General features: G+C 40.8%; 1 protein-coding gene across 1 annotated transcript in view; it reads right to left on the reverse strand.

Annotated features, from left to right (window-relative positions):
- Positions 1-21,225, reverse strand: part of GPR39 (G protein-coupled receptor 39) — an 82,830-nt gene extending 61,605 nt beyond the window's left edge. The window contains exon 1 of the mRNA XM_009567663.2: positions 19,980-21,225. Within this exon, the coding sequence (XP_009565958.2) occupies positions 19,980-20,847 (868 nt within the window). The 5' untranslated portion in view covers positions 20,848-21,225. The remainder of the gene's footprint in view (positions 1-19,979) is intronic.
- Between the last annotated feature and the right edge of the window lie 551 nt (positions 21,226-21,776).

Here is a 21,776-nt window from a genome sequence, read left to right on the forward strand (position 1 = left end):
ATGGGACTTCTCTTTTTCAGGTTTTAAAGGCAGTCCTAGAACTCAAACAAAGATTAAAAATAGGACTCAAGGAGTGCTGATTTTTTATCAACCTGTCAAAATTCATTCCAGAATAAGCTGCTAGCATGGGTTGAGCAAGTCATGTAAAATTGGGAAGAAGGAAAAATCTCACACTGAAGTCATACAAAGAAGCTTCTTGGAGCGTGCATAACTTATTAAAAAACAGAATGTAGAAAGTAACTAGCCCAGTAAATTACTTTTGGTTTCAATATTCTGTTTCTAAATTTGCTCCAAACTGAAAACACCATGATAATTTAAAACATTCTTCTTAAAAACGAGCAACCAAATAAACACAGACTTACACTGTGATTCTGTTTAACTTAGTAGTTCTCGTTAAGAATATTTGCTACAAGAAATGTGGCAATATGACGGTGGATGTATCATTGACAAATTTACCTATAGATCTGTATTATGACAAGCATAAAAATCTGTCTACACTACAATACAGCTCTTTATAATAGGTTTTGATAGTTGGATGTGTAGAAGCTGTCATGAATACAAATGGAGGGAAACCCTCTTTCCAGCTATTCTGCTACACAACTCTTTGTATGTGTCATTGAAAGAACTTCTGCTGCTTTTTAAAATAAGCTACTCGGAGGTTGTTCTTCTTGCAGCTACCCCATTTGAATTTCTGTCTAATCTTTCTACAGCAAAACCAGAGAGGACCTGAGGGCATAGTCCCCGAGTGTAAGGGTTTCAAATTTAGCAAAGTTATTGCTAGTAAACATGGGTCTTTTTGAAAGGTTTAAAGAATGAAACTTGTTAAATAAAATCACAGTGATGGTGCCATTGAGATAGAACAACTTAAGGTAAGAGCTATGGGAATGAAATTAAATCCTATTCACTTTTGATTTGGGGGAAGAAGGGGAGAATGAAGAAGAGAGTTTGCTGCTACTGAGCACTGAGAAAACAGCTCTTTGCCCCATAACTGTGAAGGGGTAAAACTAGTTTCAGCTTTAGAACCCTAACTGCAAGCTCATTAAGTAATGCATAACTCTGGCCAGATAAGCAAAGCATGTGCATTTACTTTGGTGTGTGGTGCTGAGGCATGGAAAGGAAAAGAAAAGCCTTCAAAGGTTCTCCAAAAGAAACTAAAAGGCAGCTTGGCAGTAGGATAAAAATTTGCAGCCGTAAAAGCTTTGGGTGAAGTCAGAATCCTGACTTATGAAAGGAATAACATCTTTAGTATGCTGTGGATGGGCCATTTCCCATATAGAAAATCTTATTCTGTCCAGTGCTTTCTATTATTTATTGTTCTTGTGTTTCAGATTATCTTCATCTGTAACAGTTAACAAGTAATATGGCTTTATGAAGCTGCCACCTCTTTCTCCAACTAGAGAATTAAAAAGCCCTATTAGGCTAGGCTTCAAAACAGGACAGCAGACAATATTAGCTCTTCAACCTGACTATGCATATACCTCCTGTCAACAGATTCACTGCTTGCAACAGACTGTCCTGCCCACTTGAGGAAGAGCACAAGAGCTGTAAAAAACCTGTTATGGCCAGGATGCAAGAGGGAGCCATAGATTTTATGAACATGAGGCATTCCTGGCTTATAGGTTTTTATAAGCTACAAAGAGGAAGTTGTTTTTGAAGCATAAAGTGACAGACACTTTGCAATCACTTTTGGTCTTACAGGCATTCAAGGGGAAAACACCCTCTATCAAATCAGAGCCTACATAATCATATTTTCCACATATAAACTACCAAATTAAATGTAGGGAAGATACTCGGGGAGAGAAGACTTCAAGGTAATTTCTTGTATTATCTGCAGGTACATGCTCACGGTCTGCTGTTCAGCCAGCTGAGGAGAAGGGGATTGCAGGTAGGGCAAAAAGGAACATCAGTCTTGAAAGACTGATTAATTACTCATGTTTGGTTGCAAATCATGTGCCATCAGTAAACTATACACATTTAATTCCATTTAGAGAGTCTGTATGTTTGTTCATTGCAGATTGACCTAGAAAGGGCATGTTGGTAGAAGATGTAGACAAAGAAGGGGAAAGGAAGAACAGGTTTTAGTTTCATTTCTTCACATCTTGATATCCTGGGCTCAGAAAACCTGCACTAATAGCATCAGATGCTGGGTTTTTTTCAAAAGTCAAAAATATTTGGTTGTGCAGCAAGCATTAACGTGACACCCGCATCACTCATGCAAATGGCTGTTCCTGTGGAGTGATGTGTGCCTGAATTAAAGTGTACAATTTCATTGCTCTCTTAATTTTTCTACACTCCATATAATTCTTTTGCATGTGAAACTGCAGATTTATTAGAAATTATAAACCTACACCCTGCATGTCACGGGAAGTCTGCCATCCTAAATGCATAAAGCCCAGACATTTAATGCACCAATGTGTGTGAATGTGCAGGACTATGAACAAACACGCCTGCGGGCTATCCCTGTGTTCCTCCAAGACACACAGACAAAACAGGTTCACCCAGGAGAGCTGTAGTCAGTTCATTTGGAAAAACGACTGCCTGTCAAAGACAAACCAGAGACACTGTAAAGCAAATAGTTGGACTATTGCACAGGCTCAAGATGACAAAAAAAAGAACTCCCAACATCTCCATGCTCAAATGAGAGAGAAAGAGGGAAGTGTTTAAAGCAGAGAAGTCCCTTATCTAAAAGAGATAAAAATGAAGACTGTTCAAATGCAGATCAGGGAGAGATGAGGTTTTCTAACACTGCCGAGGAAGAATACAAACAGCCTGCTTTTCAGAGCCTCAATGCAAGTAATATTAAGGAGTTTTCTTCAGAGAAGCAAAGCCTCTGTCTAGTCTAATCTGCAAATACACAAAAGTTATTTTTCCTCTGAGCAGCTACAAGCTGGTGCAAATAATCCTCTTCATCTTCCAACACCAGCATCAGAGGTGGCTGACAATGAAAGTCTACTAGCAGCATTTCTCGCTGCTCAAATCCATCTCCCCTTGACAGCTGACTGCAGTTCATTTTCATCTACTAACCCATGATGAATATCTTAAAAAATGCAACACAAGTTGGAGCTCTTGGTAATGATGAACTCTTCAAAGGAAAATGATTGTTTTTACAATGAAGATTCTTGCATGTGCAGAGTCAGGAAATGCAAAACTGAATTACCTAAAACATGCTACACAGTTGTCATGTAGCCTGTAGTCTGGGCCATTTTTCTTACTAAATAAAAATTTCTTATCTAGTTTCAAAATATTTGATACATGCACTTTATGCACAACAGCTATGTTATTAAAATCTAGAGAAGATCGACTTTAGAGGTTGAATTTCTTTTTTACCACTCTGCTTTTAACTATGTAAACAGTGTATGTTTTGACATAAAGCTTCTTTCTTCTTGTCTGTATAGCCCATAATACAATGGGCCCCTGCTCTCAAACTGAGCTCCAAAACACTACAATGTCATAGATAAATCACAGGATACGTCACTATAGTACCTACATTTGTATAAATCAGTACTGCTTCTGCCAAGGCAGGATAGGCTACCAAACATCATTGTTTTCAGAAGTTGGTGATTCTAAATGAGCAGCATCCAGCTGCTTTGAACTTTTTTTAACTTATTATAGTCATGATACGTTGCTTGCAGTATTACATTTTCTTCATGAATTGTCTGCACATCTGCAGAATGTAGAAGATATATTTCAACTTGTCTTTTTACAACTGGTCTGAGGGTGATACATGACTTTGCCATAAAGTTCACCAGCTGTAGAACTTTTTCCTGTCCCATAATACTCCTTAGATGAGGTTCAAGTGCTTTGGCAGGGAAACTTCCAGAGCAGATTCTTTTTCATTTCCCCCCAGCTTGTTTTTAAGTGGTGTACGTTCCTCTGTAGGTGCATACACAGAACTCTATAGGTTCCTCTATAGGTACATACACAGAACTTGCAAATATTGAGAACTGTGCAGGCGTTCCTGTGGAAAGGCAGACCAAATACTGAAACTCTGCTCTGTTACAGGGCTCACGTCAACACTTCCGTTTATTTTGGCTAAGGGTGGCTATGATTTAGTCATTGATCCTGAAATCAATGTTTTTTTTGTTTAAGAATCTCAGTGTTTCTTTTCCTTCACGCACGATTTTACGTGCCCTTACAATTAGCAAACATGAGGAATTAAATTGCTCTGAGCCCAAAGAAGACTGTGATAATATCTCAAACCATGCAAACTTAGAGAACAACTTTTAACCAGGTTAAAGGGATTTCTGTTCAACAGCCAGCGTATTAATTTAACAAAAGGGGCAACAAGGAACAAGCGTGCAAGATCTCCACAACTGCACAGCTCCCGGCCACCTCCAGCAGCAGCCAGCATCTGTGTCTTTCTCAGTCCTGAGAAGGGATGATTGGAGAGAAAGGAAGATGCAATTTTAGTAAAGATAGGCCTGAACAGAGTAACTTAACCTGCCTGGCATAACTAATAACGGCAGAAGCTATGGCAAGCAGAGAATAAATTCTCATTAGACTAACTTAACAGGAAAGGCCAACACATGCAAGTCACTTTATGATGATCTGCTGGAAAATAACTCAGCCAAAGCACCTTGATCCACCCAGTGTCACAATAAAGCAGAGCAGCTTCACCCATTATAAATTTCATATGAAAAACTGTTTTGTTTTGCTGAAGCTATCAATTTCTAACTTAATTATGCTGAATATTGAATTCTACTTGTGTAACCCCAAATTGTCAATATGTTATTTTTCTCCTAAGGATTTCAGGTCCTTTCCTGTAGGACGATGAAGCACGGTTTATTGAATTTCTATAGCATTGCCCAATTTTTCTTCTTTGCTTGTATACCGGAATTACTTATTGTAAAATACTTTTTTAAAACACTGATGATGACAAAGATATGTCCCCAATGTTATTTCAAGGATACAGTTTTAAAAAAAACAAACCCTCACTAATAAATAAGTTGCATGTTCACAGGCTGGGAAGCAGAATAATTACTCAACTGTTTTAAATAAATTGTGGTACCTAATGTCAATCAGCTCTAGTAACCTCAAAAAAAAAGGAAGTGAATGTACATTCATTTATATTCATTAACTAGGCAGGTTTTCTATTTTAGGGAAGCAGAGGGGTTGTCATGAGATTTTTGTTTCTGTCCCTCCGACAGAACATCAGTCTGTGGATCAAAAGCATGATATTTCATGCCTCAGAATGTTGTCCTCAAAACCACATTGAGCAAAAATGATCAGAACCGTTGATAGATTAAAATAGTTGGAAAATTAAATAAAGAAGATCTGAACCTAAGGGACACTTGAGTTTCTTAGTTTTGCTTCAAGGTACAATAAATTTGAAAATGGTGATGTAAAGATGGCAATTATTCCTGACCTAAAATGACTTAAAAGTAGAGCTCAATTGAGTTCAGTCAACAAGACTTTTGTCACCATTAGTCTGAAGTACTTCTAGCTCCTACTGAATTCAGTGCATTGATCTCCAGTGCACTTCAACGAGCATGGTGTTCGCCTCGCTCTCTAGGCTCTTGGGGCTTTATCTGAATGAAGTTTTTTCCAAAAACTGGCTACTCAGAATGGGAGCTGTGACCCCTTGACTTGAATCTGCTTAAAGACTAAAACAAACAAACCAACAAACCAAAAATCCACCCCAAATCTGAAAAGAAACCTCTAGAAGTTCCAGATACACAAAGATGAAGCACAGGCTCTATTATTTTGGGCTTATTTTCTGCTGCTGTAACTCCGAAGTGTGAGAATGCTGCTCAGCATGAGGAACGTGTCTTAGATACGATGAATTGTTTGCTGAGAATGGCTACTCCAAATTAGTTAATACTCCTGTATATGTCTGTGTATATAAATACGTGTACATCAGTGGGTGTATTCCCTTCTGTCAAAAAGCCACATTTTTGGTGTCACATAAACCCCTAGAAAAGCAGAGAAAGAGTACACCTCAGTCTACTGCTTCCTTGGTTCGGGCTGGTATCAGGCATCATGCCTTGCATGCTCCCAGTGGTGTGGGCAACTCAGAGGTTTGAAGGGGCAGGTTTAACTAAATGAAGCAGTAAAGTCAGACTGATCAAAAGCGCTCAGGAACCACAGTGCTGAACGTTTAAACTGATTTGTGAAAGACAGCTGACATCTGATGTAGGAACCACAGTACCAGAGCAAGCTCAATGCTTGCCACCCAGTGTGCATACCCACACTAAGAGCTTTAGAAGTCAAATATCACAATGTGTATACACTTAGTGGAGACTTTACTAATTAGTACCAATTACAGAGTAAAATCTTCCTTTAATATAAGGGGAAAACCCAGGAAATCTTGGCTTTTCTTGAGCGGCTCAATGCAGCTGACCTCCTACTGTTTTCTTCTACAGGGCAGGCTAGTGTGCAAGAGAGGCGGAAAGCACACCATAAATTCACTTTTCAGTGCAGAGAAAATACCGTCCCCAATGACTACTTTATGTTTTAAGACAAAGAGAACTAGAAAACTAAGCATCCCAAATTACCAAGAAAAACACATTTTTCCTTTTTTTTTTTCTGTTTGTTCTTTTGTTTTTGAAGCAGCTCTTCATTAGGATGTAGCAGAGCATCCTGCTTTCGATAAAGCACTGGGAAGTGTTTCAGAGAAGCCAAAGGGTCAGGCTATCAGTTTCAACTAATATCAGGCAATTGAAGTGAAAAGTGATATATCTGAAAGGCGGAAAATAAAGGCAGAGCTCTGTTACCAAGAAGGTGAACCAGAAAACAGCATATGCAGGCAATTCAGTGGTATGGAGAGGGGAAAATGCACCAAAGCACTGCTCTAGACAGGTGTCCCAGCCGTGGGCTCAGACTACACAGTGGGAGGCACTATTCCCTAAGACAACTTGGACCGACGTCAGATACCTTTAATTCTCTACTGATGTCTATTAAACTGGAGTAATGTAGTGGAGGTTTCTCATGCCCCAAGAGGTTCCCCACAGAGAGCAAGGGACAGGTGCCAGCCCCAAGAGAAGAGAGTTTTTGCTCCACTTTCATTTCCAAACAGAAATGTCAGTGCTTCGTGGAAGGTTTGCAAGAGTCCATTGCTGCTCCTTGACACCGTCATGCGGTGAAGGGAAGCTGCCTTCCTCCTGACATCTTAACAAATTTGCAAGCAATTCTTCACCCTGATTGCTAATGACTAAAACGAAAACAACCATAATCAATTACAGCATTCAAGGCCCAGGAGGAAATTTAAAAACTGGCTTTCAAGGTCAGGTTTTCGGTGGAAATATATCCTTGCTGACAATCAGGAGAGCTTACCTGAGCTTAGCAGAGCTGATGGCTACATTTGCAGGATGACGCACCATGTACACTTTCAGTGTGTTGGAGCAGCAAACAGGAAAACATTTAGCTGATCGCAGCACACAGAAGAGTTAACCTTACATTTCATGACAGAAGTTAACCCAAATAAGGTCTATGCTGTTCAGTCTGAAGGGAAAAGAAATCAATTCTTGTTCCCGTAGGTAGGATTTCACCACTTGATTAGAGAAAGAAATGAATCTTTAAAGTATAGTTACAGGAAAAATATTTGCCATTTGCATGAGAGATGGGAATGGCTGCATCCCAGGTTAATGAAATCAAGTCTTCTGTGCCCGTTTCAGGATTTCATCTATTTGAATTATGCAAATATCAAATATAACTTCATTGTATAAAACTTCAAATGAGAACGCTATCCATACATCCAGGGAGGTGAAAATAACATCTTCACTCCCTAAACTTAACATTGTTTCATTGAAGGCCAACAAGAGGTTATGATTTGGTCCTACAGCACTGCATTCGAGCTGTGACAGTCAATTTAAATGACATTCCTGCCTGTCAGCAAACAAACATTAAGTCATTTTAAATTTAACTTCCATTTGATAAGGTTAAAGCAATTCTCTCTCTTGGAGAGAGGGACTCAGAGGCAGGCTTTAAATGCTAGTCATGGGGCACACGGAGACTGATGGCCACGTAAGTTGTGAAGGAGGGTGTCAAGGCAGGCTGGCAGTGTGATTCTGCAGTAGCAAGAGGAGATGCAGCACAGGTGATACTTTGCTCTTGATTCAGAGACCGAAGGACACAGGAAATGGATCCTTCATTTACAGGCAGACACTCATGTGCGCACCGAGCTCTGTTGTCTCAGGCCTGAAAGTCTCCTTTTGCAACAGGTATTTTCCCAAGAAAATGCTCAGCTTGGGTAAGCTTCTTGGCAAGTTCATCACACCATCCCAAAGAAGGCTACAGAATCACTCAGTGCCACACCAAGAAGTAATAAACATAACCTCTTCCTTTCCCCCCAGTGGAGATAGGACTTTATGACCACAGATGTGCCTCCACTCCCAGCACGGGCAGCTACATCATGAACTTGTAGAAGTGATCACATTCTCTACCCCAGAAACTGAACTAGTTTGGTCCAGCTCTCCATTTGGAAGGCTGTCCCTGAACATGTCCTTCTCATGATTAGAAATTTTCTCATTTCTGTCTGTACTCATTCATGGCCCCTATAGACCTATTAGTTCTTGTGCCAATGCCATCATTTAGATCAATGCAGAGAACATGGCAATATTTTGTAATATCAGAGCCTTTGCACTGCAGGACAATGTTTCCTAAATTGTCAATACGCTCCTTGTAAAAGAAAAGAATGCATTTAAATGTTGGCTTGGACCAGAAGACAAATAGAAAAGGGACATTGTAATTTCAAGTCTCTATCAAGGAGCTTTTTAAAATTCAGAAAACGTGTATATGTGCAGGAATAGGAAAAGGGAAGAGAATCAAGACAATGGAAAGTTTCAATCTCTAGGCATTAACTTCTAACAATAAACTCCCAAGGCTGCCTCCAAGTACACTTGGTGGGGAAAATGTTTTTAGAAAGGACACAGAAGAGGCACTGAAAGAATGAAGAGGCATACACTCACAAATCCACAGGCACAGAGATCAGACCTGCTCTGGTTTTGCTCAGAGGCTGCACCAACTGATGGTTGATGACCCTTCATACCCACCAGATCAGTAGATAGCAGTTTCAGAACAATTCTCTCATTTTGCTCTTCTATCGCTGTTTTTGTTTGTTTGTTTGTTTTAATAAACCAAATTAGCAAATTCATACTCCGCATGGATTTAAAGCTCTGTAAATTCAGAGTTAATCAGGGGTACTACAACTTTCAGACTCCGGTCTCTGAACTGAAGAGGAAGATTTGTGCATGCTGGAGGGAAGGTCTTTGGCCCTACAACTGGAACAAAAGCAATTGCATGTTCTTTGACATATAGCCTCATTTAACCAGGCTAGGCTTTCTGGGCATTTCCTAAAGACGCATAGCGAGACTGCTAAGCTTAGCTCACTGCACAATAAGAACAGATTGAGTTGTACACAGACTCATTTGCAAATGCCTGGTACTCAGTCAGTTTTGCAAGATTTTCAAACCAGGGTACAAAACAGGTTTTTCTCTTTCCTTGGAACTCACTGCCCCAGTGTACTCACAGACAACCCAAAGCCAGCTGTATCCTTCATTTTGCTACATTAAACAATACAACTTCAGTTTAGCTCTTGTTAAAGGTTTGTCTCCCCATTTTCTAGTCATCTTTGTAGCCCTTTTCTCCTATTTATTATGTGAGTAATTAGACACTGCATTTTTCAAAAGTTTGAGTGTAAAAATAGATATATTTTAACCCACTATATTTCAATAGCTAAGTTACCCCCCTAGCATCATCATCCCAAGATTGTCAAAGGTATGTGTGCATCTGCAAATACCAGTAGATGCTTTTACACATTGTGGCAGGAGATGATGTTATCATTACTACCCCTAGAATTCAGACATTTTGGCTTTCAAGACAAAAAAAATCACCTAAATATCATCTTTTTAACACCTGTGACACAACCCATTACATCCATTTTTGATCTGCATTTCTTTCAACTGATGAGAAAGATCTGCTGAATAATCTTGTGACAGAAAGTCAGAAGGCTTTTAGCAAGTTCAGTCTGAAGGGCAAAGGCAAACTTGACTCGTGGGCTCACTTTTGACTTCTGTTTGTTCTTCACCATACCACATTAGTTCTTATCTAATAGTTAGAAACCTGACACGTTAAAGTCATGTCCACAATAAAGACTGTTTGAATGTTTGTGTGCTTATGGCTGAGGTAATGAAATCGTTAGTTACCTTAAAGTTTAAGTCCGTTTGGTGGCTCAGTCATAGCAGCTCCAAGAACTTCTCTTCTATAGTTATCTTTGAGCATTACTAGGAGACTCAGATGATGCAGACCTTCATTCTTAATGTCTTTATGGGACAAATTTAAGTTCAGTTTTATTTTCAAAATCAGTTATCTCAAAAGCTGTCTTTATTGAAGAGGCAGTATGTGAGGCACAGAAAAAAAAAATCAAGAAATATCAGAGATGATCAAACAAGTCACATTTTCACACACACAGTTAAAATCACAACCAGTAATGAATACTTTTTTTTTTTCTTGGAAAGTTTATGTTTGGAGGCAGGGAGGTGTAGGAAAAAAATAATAAAAATTTGAGGGAGAGCATTTTAATTGATTTTTTTTCTTGTCTAATCAACCTTTTTGTTCTACTGTCTTAAAAAGCTCACGTTCCTATACCTGGTCGAAGGCAGACTGGTTACTGGCCTATTTTGGCGTATACAGAAAGTTTCAGTTTAAAAGCAGACATACTGAGACAGATCCAGGACTCATTTGTCCATTAAATTCCCTCTTTGATCATCCCACACAGACATCTGTGGAACAGGAACAAGCGTAGAGGAGTTTTCCTGTACTATTCACACTGAGTTTTTGGCACTCAGCAACATCAGGACCTTCTAAAGTAGAGATTACATCTTGTCCTTGACAGCACTATCCTTCAAATTACATCTAATCTCTTTTGGAGCCCACTTTTACATTTGGTATCCACAACAATAAGATCTATAAAGCATAAAATTTAAATTGTGGATAAGAGAATTTATAAAATAATTGTAGTTACTCAATTTAATAAAAGGAGTACACATATATTGAACTTGCAGGGCTTTTTTTCTAGGAATGAGCAATCAGGACAGTCTTTTAATATTTCTTCAAATCAAAATCACCTTCAGCAGCACTGTGCTAGATGTACCACTAAAAGAAAAGAGTGAGCGTAAGGCAGCCCTCCTTTAGCTATAGAAGACAATCATTACATACAACAAAAAGCAAGCTGGTGATATTATATGGAGGAGAAAAGCAAGGCGGATTTGCAGAAATGCTATATGAACAGGCAAAAAATATTTAGGCTACTGCCTGAAAGGGGCTCTTTCTCAGCTCTTTTGCTAAAGGTTGGAGAACAGCTTCCTGAATACCTGTGCAGATGCTACCTAGTAAAACATGAGGAAAGAAAGCTATTCATTCTGAGTGAGGATAAGGATGGATTGCAAACCAAGGTCGTCTTCTCTAATGCACCTCTGTGCCTGGGCTTCTTTATAGTCATGAGTAAATCTTCATTTCCTGGTAGTTATTACACGTATGTACCTGTCTGCAGGTGGATGTCAAGTGTTTTTTGAGTGCTTACAGAACTCCTCTAGATATTTTCCTAACAATCATACACTTGCTGTAGGGAAAATCCCCAACTCTAACCCCGTACAATGCACTTTCAACTTAGGTACCTTCTTTTAAAAATTCATAAAAAGAGACATAGTGAGTGCTTTTAAAAGAGAATTAAACACAACAACCACAGGCCTAAAAACAGCTTAAGCAGAAACAAGGAAAAGTTCACTCATAACAATACCAGATCTCTTTCTCAGTTCCATCTTTCCTTGTAAGTCTCTATTTATACGATTAAGAGGTTCTTGGCAGACTCATTTAATCCGTAATATTCTGACCTTGATATTACTTATGCATCCACAACAGTGATCAGAGGATAACTGCTTTTTTACTTAAGTGTAGGGCCGGCGTCGAACAATATAAACATGCTTACAGTGTCCTCAAAAAAGGCTAACAAAGTGCTGCTGCATATTGTGCTAAATATAAGTTGAAATCTTAACTGTTTACCTTCACTGGAAAGCATAATTATAAAATTCCTTCTTACTAGTTTTTCAAATGCGCAACCTATCTAATAAAACCTAGGTTTAGGAACTCAACAATGAAAGGGGAGAAGTAATCTTTAACCTAATGACTGGCAGTTGGCTGCTTCTCAGTTTCTAACACAAACGTTGCCTTTAGGAAGCCAAGAAGTTATGTAAGATAAAATGGAAAGTGTCACATTGCTTATAAATGCTCAGATATTAAATCTCTCTTCCAGTAAAATTCACAGGCTAGCAGTCATTGTTTAACGATAATGGTCTTAACATCAGTTAGGAAAACAAAAGATTTAATTTTGTAAAATGCTGTATAATTGGAATATGAAACAATAGAGGAACAGATAATGCATTTAGTATTCACAGGTGAGGACTTCAATAAATCATCAGTGAACTTGCCACAAATGAGTCCTATCTACTGAAATGGGGGAGTTGCAAGAGCAATCTGCATTTGAGATGGTGTCTGGCGCAGAAGACGTAGCAAGAAAACAGAGAAATTGGAAAATTAATGCTTAAGACAATAGTCACTTAGCCAAAGAACGAGGGCAGTAGATCAAAACTGATGACAGGGTTACTTAATGTAGGGCTCCGGTATGCTATAGGAGGGCTATCTCCCTCAACTCAGTTCATACCTAGAGCAACATCTGTATTTCTCTACTTTGATGCAAATTAATCTTCCTGCTTTCTTACCCACTCTTAAACAAAAAAAAAAAAAAAACAGCCTCCAAGTCTTCTGCTTATAAGAAAACATGCCCTAGAGAGGGTTTGCTGTGATACAGATTGTGCTTTTCAGAAGCTGAGATGACACAGCCAGACCTCAGCTCCCCAAAGACAGCAGCCACCTGCCTGTTTCTTGACTCATGCAGCCACAGTGATGGATGCAGCCTGCATTTCCCTCCTTCCTTATCTTAAGATGTTCCTAGGGGTGCTGGAAAAACCAAGTGCCAATAGGTTTATTATCTACAGATAGTAATAGAGAGAGATTAATATTAAAAGGCCAACACTGGTAACAATCTTTAATGACGCTTAAAGATATTGGTCAGAGGCAGGTACGGGGCAGAAGTGCTTAGACATCTCAGCTGTCCACTCAGTCTCTGGACAACACATAAGGAAGTAGAAAGATACCTGTGCTTTTTGTGCCACAGGATGAGCTACCCTGAAGCAGCTTTCCAACACCTACAGCTCACTATCCAACCGGGTAAAATATCAGTTTCTTGGTAAGCATCCACTGAAAGACAGAAACATGGCCCAGATTTTCAGTAAACACCAGTAAAGCACTCGTTGCCTTCATTGGCCTCTTGTGCATAGAGGCAGAGATAGTCACGCGTCCACAGAGATCACATCTGCAAGGATATCACATATGGAGAATTACGTGGATTACACTAGTGGTGAATTAGGTTCTCTGACTGCAGTATTTGCAGGGTTAGGTTGTTTTTAAAGCTGCGGACTTGAAGCAATTTTTAAGTACTCTAATGCAAAGTGTAATCACACATTGATTTTTCCATTAAAACTACAAATGTCTTAAATACCCTGGGGAAGCTGCCCTCAATTAGTCCCTATTCTTCCTTTCTTTTTCTCTCTGTACCATTTTACCGTCCCTTGGAGTAGGAGGGAAGGAAGTCTACTTAAGCCCAAAGCACAATCTTCTATTACATGAGTCCAGTTAAAAGCAGCAGTAGATAAATTGCTTCCTGTACAATAGGGAGGAAAATTATGCCGGTTTCTGCTTATGTTCATTTTTAAATTACAGTCTAGGAAAACTGAACATACAGATATCTAGATTTTGGGCATTTCCCTTCAGTCTATTTTACTATATATTTTTTCAAAAAACCAGCAGAAGTCCCACAATGCTTCAGAGGAGGTTGTTTGCTCTCAATTGCCCTGAGAAGCCATAATCTTTGAATGCAGTATTTCTGTAGTGGTCTGTTGAGTAGCTGAGCTTTGGTTTTGTGCTACCAGCATTCAATAGCATTGATTGGGTTTGCCATTGACACCAAGTTAATATTTTTGCAGAGAAAAGAAACACTAGTAGGTAAATCTTTTGGTTTTGTCTCTTTTCCAGAAAGCAGCACCTGAAAGAAAAATCTTACTAGTGAGAGAGGTTGGGTGCTCCATTCAGTTGAATGGCCCAACTCCAGTCTGTTGGTGTATTTAAGATCCCTGCTCATCCCCTGCAACCCATTTCAGTCTCCTACTTGTCTTGTGTAATTCAAAGCTCTGCTTGGGGAAATATATGGATGGAGTTACCATATAAAATACAGAGATTAAAATCATACCCTGCCTACAACATATTTATCTTCAGGCACCTCTCCAACAAAGTCTTAGAAGAAAGGCAACCGAGTGGAATGATAAAAGAAATGAACCAAGAAGAGTCAATGAAGCTGAGTTTAAAGAACATGGGCTGGAGCTGTGTTCTGGAATCTAATCAATTAGGTTATTTTTTCAATTTTTGCTGTATCCCCAAGCTTTGCCTTTTTCAGTAAGGAAAAAAAGAGCCAATTTCCAGCCTGTGAAGAAGCATCTAATTTTCCTGTAAGAGAAGCCCTACCATTGTCAAGTTATACTGTGCCTGAGTCATCTCTAGATGACAACCACGTATTTTTCACAGCTACTTGAAGTAATCTGCCTCCTGAAAACCCATTTGCCAAGTGCCTTACGAAATACATTTCCTTAGTGATCTTTGGAAATGCTATTTCTACACACAATACCTTTATTCTGAGCAAAACATTAATCTGCCAGTACTAGTATATGAGGAAAAAATGGTGCTCCAACTTAAGCTCTGAGAGGATGCTTTTATTTCTGACTTAAGCTTTTATCTAGATTTATCTTACATCTGGGTCTAGCTGTGTCTGTGGCGTTTACAGTGGCATTTGGTATTGCTGTAGCATAGTCTGACATCGTTTTAACATTGCCCACATAAAAAGTGGCAGGAGAGGAGCCAGGCAGCCCAACAGACAGCACACTAGCACAAGATCCAGCAGATGCATTTGTGATCCTCCACGGGCTTTGTACCTTGGTCAGGTCACTGATTTCTTTATGTCTAATTTTCTAGCTCTTCCCTTTTGTCCATTTTATTTGGTTTAAAAGAAAGGGACTCTCTTTCCTTCTATGGCATTTACCAAAGTCTCAGTAAACCCTCCAGCTGCTATTGCTCTATAAAGCAGACCAGATCTGAACCTACTCATACCATACCACATCACACGACACTACCAACTGCTACTGTCTTAAGGCTGACACTCAGTGTATGTGGCATACTTAAGCATTACTCCAAATAAAAATAAACTGAAAAAAACCATTACCACCACACTGTCTTTCTTGGCTGGAGGCACTGCCATAGCTTATGATAAGGAATTCCCTTCGTTGCTCATTAAAGAACCTGGATATTTGCTGTCCAGGCATGTAGGTAAAATTCATCTTAAAGCAGAAAAGCTGAAGTTCTGTAGCGATGTGAAAGAGACAGCAGAGAGAATTATCTGCCCCACTTGGCACAGGTAGAACCTGCCTGGTACCAGCAGGGACATCCAGCTGCAGCTCTGCCTCTTGCCAACTGCTGCGCCTACAGCAGTACTTAAATGCATCTACCTCAACAGTTTCATAGCTGCCAGATGACTTTGATATTTCTCTTTTCTGGAAGGAAGAGCTTGGGATTGATAGGCATTTTGTCATGGTCAGGAGACAGAAAAGCGCTGCCTAGATGTTAGCTGCAAATGGCACATCACCCACAGGGCCCAGTAGCCCCATGCAGTGGGACCCCTCTGCTGCACAAACAGAAGAGTATTGCTCCAAAGGGCAAATTACAAGCGTGTACAATAAAAAAGCAGAGGATGTGGCAACGGTAAAGGACCTTTTTATTTCAACGTATTTACCGTGGTAGGCTTGAGACTGCTTTACACAAAATAATTCAGGCTTTTAGCAGAAACACAAAAGTGATTCGGCCAAAGGAAATACCACAGATGGTTTAGAAGCAATACATTTTTCATCTGGGACAGTCAAAACTCACTTCATTGTAAAGTACAAGTTCAGGTCACGCAGATCTAATCTGATGACAAACAGTACAGTAGCTTTGGCATAAATATGGGTTTGTATTATTAAGATTAAGAAGGATGTAGCCACAGCCAGTGAATGGGCACTTCTGGCATAGAGCCACTGATGCCACTAACCCACCAGCAGCTGGAGTACAGCACCGTCCCATACTGCTCCTCTTTCCCAGTGAGCAGGCCACCTGTTAACCTTTCCTAAAGATTTTTAGCTTATATAGTTTCAGCTATGAAATTGCCTTCTTTTTTCACCATTCATAATTACTACACTAGCTGGATTTCTCTTTTACAGGATCCTTCCATTCTCTTTTTTTCTTGTTTCCTGTAACCCAGTTATATTATATAATAATACATACAAGTCTCCAAACTCAGCCTTTCTGAAGAGCTCACTGCTCCGTCGGCAGGGACCTGAGCTCAGGGGTGGAAACAGCAAGAGGTCCCCAGCAGCACCTCATGACTATTCAGGTAGCCCTCTGATCGCTGTCCTGTCCTTTACAGCCACAGGAGAAAGGCGAGTAGCCACAAAGACTGAATCAATCCTTGTTAAGGTGAGCCAAGCAGTAGGAGCTTTTAAATACTGTTAAAATCTCGTATTTCATTGAATTGCCATCAGCTAAGTATTTTCATAAAGACTGTATGTATCCAGTTTGTGCTGCTGGGAGCGGAGAAACTTATTAACAAATGCTGCCACGAACCACTCAAAAAATCAAGTTGAGCTGTATTTTCCCTTCAGGTCACGCTCAGCCAGACCCACGTAGCCCTTCACTATAAGAAAGATCTGCTCTCCTGACGTGAACAAAGCTGCTTTAACAACAAACACAGGTAACCCACATAGTATCAACCAATCTGATCTACACCGCTCATACAGATGGGCTGACTCACTGGAGGAAATGGAGTTTTGTGACATGACTCAGAAGATGATTAAATAAATCACACGAACAGAGATTGCAGGAAGTATGCCCCAGTCTATCCAAAAGCACCAAATGCCTAATTTCACGAGCAGGAGCAGTAAGGACAGACTGACAAGTGCTATCATGTTTTTCTTCAAGCCGACAGCAATAGCGGGAACGAAATGGAAAGGAATATCATTGCACTTTGTAGCATCAGAATTTATTTTCTCCAAAATACTGGGACAAAATTGCATTCCTCTACTAGACAAGTCGACCAAAATTTGAGCTGAACAGACCCTGGAAGTACCCACTCCACCACACAAGGCATAGAACTGGTACTGCAGATGTTGGGCCAGTGTCTCCTCTCCACACCACAAGCACAGCAAGGTAGCCAGAAACAGAAGGAACTGACATCTCTACACCAAGGTCTTCACATCCCCAGCCAGACCGGCTGGGCTTTAAGGCAAAAGATCTGAACCTTACAGCCACCTTCCTGGGACAAAAGCTCTTCCCCACATGAGCTTAGCCTGCCAGGCAAGGTAGTACCGTCCTTGCTTGTCTCCTTGCCACCTTCCTTCTCCATCATCGCAGCGGTGTCACCCCATCTGGAGTCCATCCCCCAAGTGTCAATACTAAAGTCTTTCACTTCCAACCTTTACAATTAATTTTCATGAATTTTCTCAAGTGCCACACAAGAATGTGACACTAAAAAAGCATCAGTTCCTTCTAGTGTCTCCTACTTAGCTTTTTCTCATCGTCAGGAGATTTATGAATTTAATCTCTATTTTATAGAACTTAGCACTTTTAATAACTAGAAGAAGAAATTGCTAAATTGTTTTTATTGCTGTTAGATGTTCAAAAACATCATGGTATATACTGTCATTTACATTTCACATTAAAAGTGAAATATGTTGAGAACGCGCAAGTGTTTGTTTTAATTTGACCCATCTGCTAAATGAAAAACAAAGAGGACTTCTAAATCACTATATTTAAATTCAGTGATTTCTAAACAATTTATATGTTCATTTCTTCTGGGTTAAAACTGCCCTAAAGCATCACTCTTATGAAATCCCCAAATTAAATTGCTTTGCATTGTTCTCAGGGATGCAGGCCACAGTTTCTTCCTCCTCAATTTTTTAATTTATTTCCCAACCCAGACAAATTTGTAAGACTCACGTTAAGAATCTTGCCACTGAAATAGTTTTGGGAATTCATGTTAGTGTCTACTCCAAAAAACTGAGAGCACAGCGAAAGCATCGGATATTGTCAGCGAATTCTCTTACAATAAAGGACAAGGCAATCACTTTCACTTAGCTTTTTAATACTTCTACAAGCAGCATTAGGTCTGCCCTGGTCCAGGCTAGACCATCACCAAGCAAGAACACAGCAACGAAGGGAAGAAAATCCACAGCGATTTACCTTCATCTCTCAGCTTAGCCAGAACTTGCTACAGGATTTGAATCTTAGACTGGGCTTTAATGTAGCTGTGGATTATCATTTACAAGAGGGGAAAGATCCACAGACATTTAGGGATCCCACGGTACTATTTAACTTAAAGAGCAGAGCCTTATCTCTTTTTCTGCTTTGTGTAACATGCTGTATGCAGCACTAACTGCTAAGCTCGTACCCCAGAAATCAGCACCTTTGGTGAAGGAAGGCTATCGAGAGCCCTTTTAATGACCCAGATACGGAGTCCCTCACCCTAGACCAGCTGACACCTCGCACGAGGAGATGATTTCTGTTAGATGTACACCCTGAACACGAAGAAGAGATCTGTACAGCATGGAGTGTCACGTATCCCCTTTGAAGCCTTTGTCACCTTCTCTAGTGGTACAGTATGCAGCTCCACCCTTTCTTCAAACTTATGAGTCATGTCCCTTGTCTGCATGACAGGTTTTCACCACGTTCCCAGTTCTAATAAGGGTGCAGGAGAAAAGGAGGGGAGTGCACTATGGGCTCCTTGCCCTGCAGCTTCACGCCCCAACCACAGACCATGGCAAAGCAGGACTACTTGAGGAAACACCAAACGCTCAAAAATAAAAGTACTTAAAACAGTAGAAGTGGACAGACCCACAAGTTTCAATTCCTCCTCCGCAATATCAAGCAGACCAGTAAAAAGCAAGACAAAATACTAAGTCGGCTGTGCATTCATGCTCTAGATGGTTCATTTATTCTATGCAGTATCATATTAAACAACACAATAAAACAAGAACTAGCAGTAATTCAGCCAGGGCTTGATTAAGGGTGCCTTTAAGAGCATCAACAGATGTGGAGACTACATGGATCACAGCCCGGAAAGAATCCAACTTGGTGAAATGACAGCTTGATGAGGTTTTGTCTGACAAATGTAGTGAGATCTATCAGAATCAAACATAATTCCAAGGTTATGGGCCTTCAAAGAGCACCAGGAAAAAAATTCAGAGGGCAACAGCAATTTGCAAGACCAAATACACTCTCCAGCCCAGCTTTCTTAATGCTTGTGTGCAACACAGCCACTACTGCCAAAGCTAAATAAGTACCCTCTAGGGAGCGTCCTGAATTATCAGGGACATGCCTTCAGAGCTCAACAAGCCTCAGATCTTGCAAGACAGTCTTGCCTCCCATCAAGAGCCTTAGTAAACATGCACATATTTGTAATTTAATGGGAAAACATTCAAGTAGAGCTACTCTATATCCTGGCAAGCATTGCCTATTGTTTCCCCAAAGGTCAAGCAGCAACACCCCGTTACCCATGCTGCGGCAGGCAGGCATGCAGTATAATCAAACTACATAAACAGCAGACAGTAAATGGATTTTGCCTTCTTCTTCCCTCCCACCTGTTCTAATGACAAAAAGAGCTAGTCAAAACCATGCATTCTTAAAAGATATCATTGCAACCAAAGGCATCCCAGTCACTCAATCAGCGCCAGCTGCAAACTATACATCCCCTATTTGAGGGAACTTGGTGAGATAAAATGCAGGCATCTGAGTTTCCTTCCCATGTGTAAAGAAGGCAATGGAGGAGAAGCAGAGTAGTATAGGGCTCTTACCTAGGAATAAAATGATCTGTCTCCTGGAGTTCTTGCCATCCGAGCTCTCACTTTTCCTTAGGTACTGCTCCTGGTGTCTTAGTCCACTCTTCACTGCCACAGTTCCTTCCTTGTGGATCATTAGGGCTTTCATCATGCTGTGGCACATGAAAGTGACAGATCCCAGCACGACGATGTACACAGCGAAGGCACTGAAGATGCTGGCCTGAAAGACAGACCACTTGGAGGAGAGGCTGGTACAGATGGTCATATTGTGCTTCAGATCAGGAAGGTGATGCCTGGGCATGGGCTTGACACAGGCAGCCGTACGTTGGTTGCCCTCGATGTTTTCCAGGGGATATTCTGTGCCCATGGCAAAGAGCAAAGGCAGAGCCACTATGACAGATGTCCCCCAGACAAAGGCGATGAGCAGCTTAACTTTGCGTGGTCCAGAGATTGCCTTGAACTTGAAGGGGTGGCAGATAGCCACGTACCTCTCAAAGCTGAGGGTGGCCACGTGCAGCACGGTGGCATAACTGCAGGCTTCAAAGAGGAAACAGTAGAGCTTGCAAGCCACGTTGCCATTGGGAGTGGAAAAGGGGCTCCAAATGGCACTGAAGAACTCCGTGGGCATGCCCAGCAGGATGACCAGCAGGTCAGAGCAGGCCAGGCTCACCATGTGGTCTGTGACCTCCTTCTGCAGGTAGCCTTTCTGCTGCAGGATCCTCGTGGCCTTGATGGTGATGCTGTTGCCCAAAATGCCCGCAACAAAGATGCAGACATATGCTGAAGCCAAAGTAATCTTGATCCAAAGAGACACCTCAAACTCAGGGACGTGGCTATGGTCAATGAGATCAGAACAGTCTGAAGGGGATGTCTGTCCTGCCATGAGCAGCCCCCAGGGGAAGAGTGAGGAAGGAAGAGCCTTCCTGCCCTCTCCAATGTTAAAATTCACAGCAAATTGATCCTTTCTCCTTTGCCCCTCTAATCAGGACGCCCAGGTCAGAGCAGTTAGGTACAACGAGCATGTCTCTATGAGCCACACCTGTGAGCTTTGCTAGCAACAGCCAGAGTCAATAAGCCAAGCAGGAAAGTGTTTCAGCTCTTACCTATCTTCGTGGCAAACACCTTTTGCTCCTTTTGGACTTTTCTCTGCTGAGTGGAGCTGCTGTTCTCTGGCCTTTTGCAGCGTGAACTGCTCTCCTTTCAACATTTGCCTCTTCCTGTGCAAGCAAAGGCAGCTTTTGGTCCCAGCCCCAGCAGGAGGAAGTCAGAGTTTCTGTGTGGTTGTAGCTGCTGTTAACCATTAACCTAAATCTTGGCTGTCCCTTGGCTGGACGCTGGCAGCAAAGCAGGTTTAGGTTAAAAAAAAAAAACAATACAGAAAACCACCCAAGTCTGAAATTCACTTCCTGTAATGGGAGCTCCTCCTCGGGGACAAAAAGAGGTGTTTCTTCTAAAGCTGTCAGTTTGGTGGGGTCAGGCTGGGTGTGTGTACAGGCACTGAAGAGAAAGTATCTGCTCATGAATTTAACATCAAGTGGGCTTCAGGCTTTACCTCTAAATACGCTTATGCCAACATGCTTCACTACTTTACATTTCCTTTAATGAAGACCTCGGCATCTGCTGTAGCTGTGTTTGTTACGCGGCTTGTGCAGCCACGGACTGATTTACATCAACAGGAGGTTCTGGTTTTTAGGTGCTGCTGCTGAACTGGTAGTTTCTTAAAATAACTGTTTAGATTGTACAGAGTCTTCTCAGTAATTATAAAATAACCTGAACTCTACATCTGGACACATTGATTGTCTCCCTTCCAAT

Source organism: Cuculus canorus, chromosome 6, assembly GCF_017976375.1.
Source record: "Cuculus canorus isolate bCucCan1 chromosome 6, bCucCan1.pri, whole genome shotgun sequence".
Taxonomy (NCBI): Eukaryota; Metazoa; Chordata; class Aves; order Cuculiformes; family Cuculidae; genus Cuculus; species Cuculus canorus.